Source organism: Aulonocara stuartgranti (genome assembly GCF_965226115.1).
Source record: "Aulonocara stuartgranti genome assembly, chromosome: 1".
NCBI lineage: Eukaryota > Metazoa > Chordata > Actinopteri > Cichliformes > Cichlidae > Aulonocara > Aulonocara stuartgranti.
Window position 1 is genome coordinate 36,864,430 of NC_138939.1, and position 13,070 is coordinate 36,877,499.

Genomic DNA, 13,070 nt, shown 5'->3' on the forward strand with positions numbered 1-13,070 from the left:
GCAGTAGAAGTTGGGAACAGAGCAGCTGTGAAATCTGTCTTTGTTATTATGCTCAGCGTCTGTTAGTTTACATTTTGACTGCACAATTGTGAGCTTTTTGTTATGCACAAAAACAACATTGGTTTATTTTATTTATGGAGCATTATTATTAAATGCTGATAATTTATTTCTGAGTAATTTTTGCACGTACATCTGCGCTGTATGTTAATAAAAGTGTCTGTGTGAGATCTGGGACACAGCTTTGACTAAGAGCTCTCTCTTTGTTCTTACTTTATGGCTTTAAGAAATATGGAGAGATATATATCGTATATCACCATCGAGATATGAATTTTGGGTCATATCGCCCAGTCCTAATGATCACTGACTTTATGGTAAATGGCCTGTATTTGTATAGCACTTTACTAGTCCCTAAGGACCCCAAAGTGCTTTACACATCCAGTCATCCACCCATTCACACACACATTCACATTACACACAGTAATACATTCTAAGTTAGGAAATAGCCTTTAAACAACAGTTAAACAAGCACAGGGTGGAGACTCTGTGATCTGCCCCCATTCATAGCAAACAGGTGCATTTACAAACATTTTGATTGCAAATTTAGAAAAAAATAAAACAAAACATTGAATTATCTTCAAAGCATTTAAAATTCAGACATGTCATTTTCATTTTTCCCCTGTTGTAGGAGATCCAGACTTCTGCACTCAGTACTCATCAAATGTGGTCGTGTGTTCAGTCTTTAAGTCAGATTTAAACCCTTTCACAGCTGACGTTATTACAGTTAACTGACTCATTGAAGCTGCCTTTTACTTACAAAATTAAAATAAAATCAAAGTATTGAGTAAGTGTCCTCATTTTTATACGTTAAAAAACAAACTTCAACGTCCTTGCTACTGTGATATTTGCAATTTATTTCCATATTTGGCGGTCAACTGCAGCAACCAAGTGTTCATTCATAGACTGAGAGTGTGTCACAGTCTGGACAACCATTTTTATTCACAAGGCAATCGCACAAATCTCATAATGGGAGGCAACCTGTCTCCAAACAATCGTGATCCAGCTTCAGCTGGTTACAGTTATTCTCAGACTGGTGAAGGTGTGCAAAAAAACTGCCATCTCATTTACAAATGCAGACGGATTGCCAACACGTCGTGATCAATCTGCCAAAAAACCCCAAAGAAAAACAAGTTGATTGACTGATTGATCCAATTTAATGTTGTTGTCATAGTAACAGAAACACCGTTTTCTGATAATCCGCTGGTGCAAACCTAAAAATGTGTATTTTAGACAAACTATTCTCCGTGGTGATGACCTGGAGGCTGATACTCAAAGTTGGTTATGGAAAAATATCATGCTGAATGAAGATGGGAACGCCACATTGGAGATGGTATAAAATTGATCTGGTGCCATTTTACGAGTGTATGTGCGCAGATATTTCATATATCCCATCCAGTCTGTACCTCGAGAGCTGCAATTCGGTGTTTCACAGAAGCCAACGGTCACAGCGAGGTAATACTTGTAGAAAGCACTCAAGCACTTTGCAATGTGTGCCATTTTATTCTTTTCTACATATTCCACTTGTGTGTTTTTAATCCTGTTCTCTTATAATAAGAAATCCAATCAGACAAACAGTAAAGAAGAATGGTGCTAAGGAAGCCGCTGCTCCCCGCAACAATCGAGTACAGTGCAGCTGTTGGTTTGTTATTGCTTTGGTCACATTGTGTTGGTCCAGAGCTGTGAAAGAGATTAAGATCAGACCACATTTTATGAGTAATCAATGCAGAACTCGCTTTAATTCCAACATGTTCTCAACCTTTTCCTGCAACTGCCGCCAACACAAACTGACTCCAGAAAAATCAGAGAACCCAAAGACAATACAACATTTCAGAGATGATGTAAAAAGGCTGAGAGTCAGAAAATGTGAGTAAGGGACCTTGATGTTAGACTGCAAAGAGTCCTAAAGCTGGTTAGTGAGTACCTAATGTTACAGACTGAAAACAGGAGTGGAAAGCTACAAAGAAATGAGTGATAAGACTCTGGAGCTGAGACTCGGGTCCTCTATTCCAGTGCTTCAAAGGAAGAAAGAAGAAGGGGATTATTGAGATGTTACAAATCAGGCAGAGATTTACAACAGATAGAAACCAGGACACGATGTAGACAAGACGGATTGCAAAAAGACAAAGAACAGAATTGTTTGCCACTGTAAGCGAGGGATAAGGCAGGCCGAGTGAAAGAGGGGAAAAAGACTGAGAAAGAGAGGGATGGGGTCAAGGGGTCACCTGTTGAGTTGTGATATTAATCTAAACCCCGGCCGTTTTTCCTCAGTCCATGGCTGCTGTTCCCTTCGAAGACAGACAGAGGAAAAGCATGACAGACACATTTAATGGGTAAAAGCAGAGACCCCTGGCTCCAGCCTTAAAGTTCTGCAAGAGGAGAAAATATCCCTGTAAAAAATGTGACATATTTGCATTGGCATACACATGGAAAGAAGAAAGACCTCGGAAAACACTCAAGACCCAGCACAAAAGTCCTTTATTTCGGAGGAAAATGGAAAGAGGGGATAAATTCAAAACAGGCTGAAGACTGATGGGAAGGGAAAATGAAGACAAAGACAAGAAGCAAGCTAGGTTTATAAACCTCTCACACGTGCAACCAGCACTCTGAGGAAACGACGAGAAACAGAGTCGTCAAAGCCTGAAACGATGGAGTGGGAACGCTGACTGAGTGGATTTTGTCCTAAAGCGCTCATCAAAAAGGGTCCTGACTTCTACGTAAAAGGAAGTAGTAACAGTTTGTTTTTCTCCAACTGGCACAGCTACTCTTCTAAAAATACTAAACTGTGATGGAAAGAACTAAAAACTAAAAATAAATAAATAATACACTAGACCACCCTCTCTCCAGTCATGCTGGCTGGGATGTTTGTGGAATGCTTTCTTAGCGTTATATAGTGGTGCAACGGATCACGGTTGATCCGTAATCCGAACCGATCCCACTCCACGGTTCGGCATGCACGTGATCCGAAGATTCGAAAAAGAAGAAAGAAAAAAAATGTGTATGGTGGTCAGTCTGTCAAGCGGTAGAGTGGAGGAGCAGAGGAGTTTGCGGTATTTAAGCAGCCCTTTGCTGCCCAGTCCGACCGGGCTAAAGCTATTACAGAAGCTATTGGGGTGTTTAGCTGCAGACGGGAGGCCGTATTCTGTTGTGCAAAACAAGGGGTTTAAACTGTGATGAACGTGCTTGAGCCATGCTATGATATCCTGTTGTGCGTCCACTTCAGTGACAAGATCGCTCCAAGCATGTGTGAGCAGGAAAAGTTTAAAGTTATGGCTGAACTGTCACAGACATCTTCTGCTGCCCTAACTACAAATGGGTGGACCTCCAGGGCAACGGAAAGCTACGTGACCTTTATTATATCGTTGTTATATCACAGCGGAGTGGTAGATACAAAGCCCTGCCCTATAGATTACATAAGATTAGATGAAACTTTATTTATCCCTCGGGTGGGTTCCTCCAGGAAATTCTGCAACAGAAGTTGCAGAATGTGAGCAGAAATATACCATATTTACACATATATAAATACAGAGAATACAAAGGGGATAAATAGTATAAACAGGAATAAGAATAAGAATACAAGGGATCGGCACATTTCAAGTATTGTGAGTCTATTACACCGTTGGATATTAACAAAAACTATTGCACAGTGAAAAGGCACTACAGCTTACTTGTTCCCCCCTCCTCTGTCCCCGTTTCCCCTCCCAGTTTGATGGCGTGTGGGACAAAGGAGTTTTTAAGTCTGCTGGTTCTTGACTTTGGGAGAAGCAACCTGTCACTGAACAGACTCCTCTGGTTGTTTATGACCGTGTGCAGAGGATGCCCAGCATGGTCCATAATGTCCATATTGCACCTTAATTTATTTTTATATAAGTGCGTGGAATGAGTCTTGAATTTAATGTTTTTTAATAGGCAAAAAATACTTAAATGAGTAAATGGCGAGTCAAATTTTTGTCTTTTTTTTTCTCATTTTTGCTGATCCGAAAATTGATCTGATCCGTGAGATATTTGATCTGTTGCACCACTAGCGTTATATATTAACAACATGCTCCTGTTTTTCAGGTGCCATCAAAGAAATAGTTGGAAAACCAAAAATCAAAGCAACCAGAAACACAATGACGTCAGGCACTTTGTTAACAAGCTGTTTAGCCACATCTTCACTTTCAGTACAGGGAGACAGAATTTAACTGCCCGACGTGTGAGCCTGGGTTCGAACCTGCTGGGCAGTGAATCTCTGAGTGGACTTTGTCTGTGTGAAGGCTAACGTTTCCTCTCACTGTCCAAGTTAGGCTTAAGATATAGCTGAGAGCCCGCTGTGACTTTTTTCTCTGAGGAATTCGACCTCTGCTACTGTGGCTACATAACAATCAGTTCTCAGAACTGACATAATGTGGGCTGGTTCTCAAAGGGCACCAGTGCAGACCTGTGACAACACTGACTGGGTTCCCTACGTGACGTCTCAAGCCGACTGTCTTGGTGTTTTAAAAGTGGATATTAAAAAAAATCCAGGGTGGATCTGACTGGAAACCAGTGGAGCACACTGCAAAGCTAGCATTGCTCCAAAGCTAGCAAGCTGCCCATCCTCTTTCCAACTTTAATGTGGGCAATAACTTCAAAGTGAACATTACAATATGTTCAGTGAGACTTTTTGGTGGCAATACTATGTCAATGCAGGGACATCAAATATCGATTTTATTAAATACATGAAAATACTTTGGGAGCACTACAAACAAGAGCAGGGCTCGCAAAATTTCAAAATCCCTGGTAGCCCTTCGGGCAGGGACTCTTCAGTTTTTGGTAGCCCAAAATACATTTAAGTAGCCCGAATAAAAAAAGAGAGCAATTTTTTGATTAATGTTTTGTTTCCGTTACAATATTATACTTTAATGTATAATATTGTAACGGAAACAAAACATTAATCAAAAAATTGTTGAAACACAAATTACAACATTGTATAAAAATTACAATCATCAACTCAAATACTTGGTTCTAATTGAACAGAAATTTCTATGAACTTGTAAGAACTGTGTAGGACATGAATCAGTCTGTGTCAGATCCTGAATTTGAAATTTCCACTGAAGTCACGGGTAAGAGGCAAGTGGAACCAAGATCTAGGCCATTTGTTTTTTGAAGTTTGCAAAGACTGCTAAATTTTGCCAGTGGTAGTTCACTCTTTGCAACATAGTATGCTGTTCTAAACAGATTTTTCAGGTTTATTTTTAGTATGTTATTTGCAATTGGTGTTTGTTCTGGGAAAGATATTGCAGACTGAGCAATAATGCATTTCTTGCATTTCTCATGGGTTCTAATGGGGGCCTTTCTTAAAATGACTGGTCCCAGTAACAAAGGCGCTTGTCGACTCAGAAATCGAATAAAACCAACAACACACCCGGCAGAACATTATGTTATTTACACGGGTGCACATGTGCGCATTCGCTGTCAAAATAAAAGACGCGCACCAGATAAGAAGTTGCAACGCGCGTTTGCGTCCATATAAAAAGCACTGTTGTTGTCCGCTAGAGTGGGATTTTCACGGCACATTCTGCACCACATCTCTGTGCGTTCATCATTTGTTTGAAGCCAGCTCACCTCCTGCAACCACTTTTCCGAGAATACATGCTTCTTTTGTGGTTCGGACTCTTTCTGACATTTGTTTGGAGGTGGAGGAACATCAAAGTAATTGCTTAAAGGAGCTTCTTCGACATCTTTAAGAGTTCTAAACAAATGTCTGTCCTCCTCCAGAAAATCCTATGTACGCAAACACGCGTTGCAACTTCTTATCTTGTGCGCGTTTTTTATTTTGACAGTGAATGCGCACCTGCGGACCACTTATGTGCAGCCCTGGTTATTTAGCTCGTCATATTGCAGCCACAGAAATTATTTTGTCCATGAAACCATAAAGCTGCATTTTCTTTTTGCCTTATAGTCTGATTTGTCATAACTTTTCCATTTTGTGGTAAGCTTTTCTTTGGCTGTCACTTCTTCACCCTGACCTGTCTTATTTGGCTCAGCAGAACTAAAATATACATCCTCCTGCTTTTACACACGGACTCACATAAGCTCAGCGATTCTCTGCGCGATCAACCTCTCACATGTTTAAGCTGCGGGAGATTTCACTTGTCATGTTTGCATAGTAAGCTAACGATTGATAAGACGATGTCAGAGGAATTGGTGCACAAATTATCATCACTCACAGATCAGTGCTGTCGCTCTCTATACACAGTTCCCACGATTGCAAAGTGAAAGCAAAAAACAAGCGCAAATTGAAACGCGATTTCAATATGTCACATATTGACAGTGGCTCACCGATGCCAATGACATAATTACCCAGCTACATTTCTGAAAGAATGCAAAAGCATTGACATATATTTTTCCTTCCTATGATAGCCCGACAGGCAAGGCAGATTTTGGTAGATTTTGGTAGCCCAACTGGAAAAATCACTAGCCCCAGGACGTCGGGCTAGCGATTTTGCAAGCCCTGAAGAGGCTCATCACGCCTGACACGAGGCAAACAGTTGCAGTCTGACTGACTACGCTCACTCAGAGCTTGTTGATGCAAATAACTTCTCATTTATAAACGCACACAGATTGCCAGCATGTTGCCATCAGGCTGAGTGAGTTTCAACAGGCTGCGGTTGAGCAGGAAGGTAACTGAGCACAAATTTAACAGTAAAATGAGAATTTCCGTCTGTGTAGACAGCAACACACGTGTGATTGTCAATCATGTATCACACATAGATTGCATGTAATTGCCGACTTGACCCCATCTAATAGACTTATAGCAGACTGACTCCATAATTTTGTGGTTACTACAATTCTTGGTATATTGCAAAACATTAAAAATCGCAATAATATCACATTGTGAGTGAAGTATTGTGACAATATCGTATCATAGGATGTCTCTACAATGATGTAGGCTGGAATCATGTTTTCTCAAATCAGCACAAATGTTCACGCAACACTTACTCATGTTAGCAACGCTGACAGTTTAAGACAAACCTCTGACCTCCAACAGTCTGTGACAGAAGCGTCTCAGGAAACCAACACCCAGAGTGCCGTGCTGGAAACACGATTAGTGTTACTATTAAGCTTTGTGAGTATAAAGGTCTGCAAACCTCCAGACTTACCTGACAACTTACTGCATTCATGCAACTGTAAAAACAACAAACAAAAAGCTACAACACTACGTGTGCGACATTACCTGGCTGTTACTGCAGGGTGTACAACCTGTAGCTATATTTAGATATGACGTAGGCAAAGGAATGGAGATGAGCTGTGGCATCCCACCCATCCCACAACAAATATTTAACTTGCACAAATACGTGTGATTGTTAAAAAGGGCAGACCGGTCTAAATTCATCCAAGACGGGTTATGTTAATGCCATGTTGTACATGTGAATGCCAACCGGCGTTTGTGTTAAACAGCAGCAGCATGACGCAGTTTTCAGGTGAGACAGCAGTTGTTTAGTTGAAACAAATACACAAAAAACCCACAGCTCATTCAATAAATGCATAGAAAAAGCAGCAGCCACCAGGGCCATCAGACCGAGGGCACAATCCCTTAGCAATCGTCACAAAACATCTCCGACAGAGACTGCGGTGGAATTTAAGTCCTCTTCTCTGCACTGCAGCCTCCTGGGAGCCTGGGCTGAGATTTCATCCCGAGAGAGGCTGGTACAGGAACAGCAGGCCAAAGATGGGTGCATGGAAGAGAAGCAGAGCGTGGGACTGCATTGATGCTCTGACCCTGAAGCAGATGGTCTCCAAAGGGACCCAGAGCTGTACTCAGGTTTTATGCCTGAAGCATCTGTAGGAACTAACCCCCTTTAAGAGCAGTCTTCCCACACACAAAAAAAACAACGCACCTTTTTAACACTGGACTGTTCAGAAAGGTGTCGGTGTGTAGGAAGGACAGATGGTGGATATCAAAAACCCTGGCTCAACTCACTACAGATGGACGCATTAGGATACAACTCTTTTTCCCCTCAGAGAAAAAGAAAATCCAGAGAGATGATAAAATATTCCTTTGGCCAGACTGCTGGTCACTGGGCGGTTAAAGGCTATGTGAACAGCTCTGTTCCCCTGCATTTCTCTCATGCCTGGCAATCCCTCAGCTTATGTAACAGAGTCTGTAAACCTCAACATCAGTCATCTGTTTACAAGAGGACAGATGTGCTAATGAATGCAAATATATATTTTTCAATCATCTTCATGAAAAGCAGCTTTTATTAAAACACCATCTTATTTCTAACAGCGGCTGGTAAAGTGTGTACTCTATGCTGTGTACACACTTTATCCAGACCTGCCACAGTTCATCTGGAGATTTTCTCTTCAAGTACTCTAAGATCGGGCTCTGCGGAGGCCGACAGCGCCGCACACACAATTCCCGGGAAATCAAGTTTCCCTAATTTGGATCCATTCTTTGCAACTAAGCTCCGAAACACCTTAAGGATTATTTTAGCGCCCTATATGTTAGCTGTCAGAAAGCTACTGTAGCTAGCTCTGACACTTTCAAACATTAACGTATTCACAGCTTTATAGCTGTTAGTTTTATACCACCACAAAAACACAGTGGCCCAAACTGACATGTGGATATTTGACTTAACAGTGATCTTTTCCCCTGTAATAGCACCTTACCTCTTATTGTTGCTTTGCTTTTTGGTTTGAACGTTTATAGAAGCTGGGTTACAATCGAACACAGGTCTCTCCACAGCGTATACCAACTCAAGGTTGTATGTAGATACATTACATGTAGACCGTGTTCTACCATCACATGCTCAGGACTGAATCATGTTGCTCTTCTTGGCCCTCACCATTGCTCTTTATTACTCTGCCAACATGTTTGGGCTTGTTGTCAAACTTTTACTCAGTGCAGCACATGACATCAAACCAAAAACTCAGCAAAATATGATGAGATTTCTCCTGGTTGCTGTGTGTCCTTTCTGAGCGGCTGATTTTAAGCAGTGAAACCGAACACACTGCTGAGCTAATGCAACGAAACGGTTAAAGTGTTTTGTGGCTCTTCTCCACAACTGACTAACAGTAATGTAGTGCAGATGTAGCTGGCGCTGTAAACACTTACCACCCCACTCTCCCCTGAGACAGTCTAGCTGGAGGATCTGCTTCTGACTGTAACAACACAAGGGCCTGAGACTATTTCCATGAATGCTTATTAACCTTAGCCACAGATGGGGTCTTTGGATGAGACTGAGTGGGTTTAAATATGGAAAACAAATGAACATTAGCCTCTTGCAAAGGATTGCAACACACAAAATTTCTTCAATGGGACTTCCTGGCCAACCAGTTGAAGAAGAGCTTCCCAAATGTGACACAAGTTCAGGCCAAACACACTTCCTGTTTCCCCTCCAATCATGTGTTATGTCTTTATCCAAGCTACATATCCGTCAGCAGGCTGAGAGGAAAAGCATAACAGTGACAGTGCAGAGGGGAGCTTGTGTTGTGTTCACTTATTTGGTCCACACAGACAGCTTACAGAACGAGGACACTTGCCAAACGCAGGTGGTCCAAGGACCGTGACCTGATTTGTAAAATAGCTATGGCTGCATTATCATCAAGAGATGACCGCTGTCGCTTCTCGAGGCGTCTCAAACGCAGACATGTGCAAATGACAACAAGTGACTATGAAAACGTGGTTGTGTGCAGAGTCAAAAAAGAGAAGTACTTCTCCATTGTTTAAGTACAAATATGCATACCGGTATGTTTAAGAAAAACGAAAACTAAGAGGGGACGGGCTAATATGGGTCCTTATTTATGGCTCCCAAGCACTTTACTCTGATCTAACATCATATATTGATCAAAGAGAAGAGCAGCAGAAACAGCTTTACTTCATCGATTTCAGTCTTAAATCATATGAAACATTGAGAGCAACTTATTCTGATTGCAAAGATCTGATTACGTTACAGTTTTTCATTTTCAGCAGTGGCACTGGCATGAGACCACAGCGTGCCCCTGATCCTCAAAGGGATTTGAAATTGGATCTTTGTAGCTTAAATCTTAAATGCTCTTGTATTAAAGAACCTTGAACCTTGATTAACCTCATTCATGGACGGTTATAAGCATCTTCCGAGTATTATTACGATGCCAGATTCAATATTCTGAACCTTTTGTTTTCAAATTGGGATAATAAACTGATGGATTAAGTCAACGTTTAAACTTCTTATCAGCTTTTCAAAACCCACAATCTGGAAACTGTGATAAGTAAAATTCAGGAAGGCTACTTAGCATTTTGTTGTTGTTTGTCTTGGCTCAGCCAGATATACAAATCTCAGAATGATGAACTACATCATTAGAACTAAAAAGCAAATGAAAACACATGTAAAGCCCTCGGATGTCAGGTGAACATGCGAACATTAAGCAGGGGGACAGGGATGCTCTCTGAGCTTTCAAGCTCTACTGAGACAAACTGGGCAGCAGAGTTTGCCCAATGTGCTTCCACTTATGGTACGCCTTATAACCAGCATTATGGTACTCGTAGTTCCTCTGCCTGTGACAGTAAAGTAGGCCAAAATCCACTGCTGAGGGGGAAGCTTATCCCTGTTACACACTGTGACAGCAATCTGCTGCAGGTTGGAGCAGGAGGCTCGATTTGGCCTGCAGAGACTTGATGGAGCTGCAGAGGGGCACGAAGAGGGAACAGGAAAAGAAAACGAAAGGAAAAATGACCACAAGCATAACAAAGGGTTTTTTGGCAGTTTACATAAGAGTATTTGGATTTTAGATTGAGTACTTTGCACCTATAAACAGAGAAACTATGAAAAAAATCCTCTAGCACAACTGAGTCACAACCCATTGAAGACTCATTCAATCGATTGACGAGTTCACATTATCGTTCATAGACTTGTGTGCGCCTTCATGCCAGAAGGTCCAGTGACTGAATCACGTCAAAATGATCGTCACGTTTGCTCATACTCTAAATTCACAAGCTCAACCATTCACCACGAACAGGTCTGAGACAAAAGCAGCGGTGCCGAAATTATATGCACGAATCTGCTTTTAGTTCTTTGTGCCACATGGCTCAGTAAGAAACACGCCCACTCCGAGTGCGCTGACGTCTGGCTGCTCCGCGAGGACGTTTGTCAGCCAACCTGTTTTGTGCTATCAACAATGACGCAAGGGCGTGGGCCTTATTCAGTTCTTCGGCGCAAGCTGTTATAGTACACTGCAACGCAGAGCCAATGTCTGCGTCGCTGCTGTGGAAGAAAACGAGGCAGGCTGATCGGCAGCCGGCCAAGACGGCATACAAAACACAAAGTGTGGAAACACAGCAAGACTGAAAGAGTGAGAAGGGAGGAGCTTGGCTCAGCTCTTCTATTACAGGCCCATAATTCACTCCCTTGTAAACACAGAGAAAAAGCTGTCTACCAGCACACTAACTGCTCTACGCAGCCACGATCAGAGCTCAGGCGTCCAGCCCAGCACAGTCTTCCAGCAGATGCCGAGACAGAGTTTCAGCTAAGTTGGTGATTCTGCACCACGGGGCAGCGACAACACAAATCCCTTAGCAGTAGGATGACTGCTGCTGGGCATGACCTTTAAAACAAAAGGCTATCTGTCAGACACCTTCAGTGAGGCGCAGGCTTCTCAGGGCCAACGCAGCATTTTCACACTTGAAACATTTGTGCAGAAACAGTCGAGGCCAACAACTCCACCCAACAGCCTGCTCCAGCACCTCACTCAGCCATTACTCACTGATCTGTGTTCAATCGAGATAGCTGGGGTCTGGACTTTAAAAGAAAATAACAGCTAGCACACAGACAGACTTGATATGGGAAATACACTGGCAGGAGCAAATGGTTCCTGTTGTAAAATGATCCAGTTAGAGGAAGAAGAAAAGACGATAAGCATTCTGTCAGGAGCTCGGAGGCTCTACTCACCTTCTCCAGTTGTTGTCCGGAGGTGGCGACAGGTACACCGCTCCATACGGAGAGCTCTCTATGTAGGCTTTGGTCAAGGAAACGAGTGACACATCAACACCATAACACAACAGTCAGAATTAAACCTCATTATAAAAGATATGCAGATGTGTTCTGTCTATAAGAAGCAGGTCAAAGCCCTGCTGAAGTGATGTACAGCAGAGAAAAGGTGTGAACAACAGAACCGACCGTCCCAAAACACTCAGTGAAACAACATTTAAGAAAGACATGTTTGCCTTTATACACACGCTGTGGTGCACAGTAGAGAGGGCACGCCATCCTGGATGCTCTAACATGCTGTCCAACAACCTGACTGCTGAACAACATGAAACAATGGCAGCATTGATTTACTCCTGAATGCTGATGCAGAGTTCCTGGCTTTGTCTGCGAGAGGGCAGGGTGGCGCTTCGTCTTGCCAACAGTTACTCTTTCAGCGAGTTGAGGTCTTTTGTTTTGGAAATACGGGGTAGCTGCTTAATTCAAGCAAAGCCACGCGAGACTGACGGCTGTTCCAGGAGAATCTGTATCACATGGATTATTATTGACATGGGGCAGATTTACAATCTAGATACTTGGTGTCATTCATCAGTTCTCACACAAAACATCGGACAGGCCCAGATACAGAGCAGAGAGGCCATGATCCAGTCAAACTGGATTAACACCTTTCAACAGCTACAATGGAGGAGTCCAGCCCGGAGCGCACAAAGAGGAAAAATGAATGAACAACCTTCTTCTATATGAGCAGTGAGCCTGAAATGGGAAAATCATTCAAAATCAGCCCACCCTGCATTTCTCTGGCCTATTGGAGCCACCATCACATTTTAAAGATTTGCCACTGTTAAAAACAGAAGAACAATCCACTACAAGTGTCTCGGCTTCAGGTGTCGTTTGATACAGACACACTTCATTACATGTTTTTGTGATTTTAACTAATGGTCCAGTCTCAGCGTGAGTCTGCATTCATTAAGCTGTCATTTACAGTCACGCTAGTTTCTCCTTTCACTGCTCCAAGTCTCAGTGTGAGTGCACCTCCTCAAACATATGCATGCAATGTGAACAGTAGAGCTGACATGAAAGGTGGAGTGT

General features: G+C 42.4%; 1 protein-coding gene across 2 annotated transcripts in view; it reads right to left on the minus strand.

The window, feature by feature from the left end:
- crtc3 (CREB regulated transcription coactivator 3) overlaps positions 1-13,070 on the minus strand; it is a 47,448-nt gene that overhangs the window by 18,619 nt on the left and 15,759 nt on the right. Inside the window, exons 4-5 of one of the 2 annotated variants that reach the window (XM_082532634.1) lie at positions 11,946-12,004; positions 2,280-2,342 (exon numbers count right to left, since the gene is read on the minus strand). In XM_082532634.1, coding sequence (XP_082388760.1) covers positions 2,280-2,342; positions 11,946-12,004 — 122 coding nt within the window. The remainder of the gene's footprint in view (positions 1-2,279; positions 2,343-11,945; positions 12,005-13,070) is intronic. The other variant, XM_082532635.1, reaches the window with a different exon arrangement.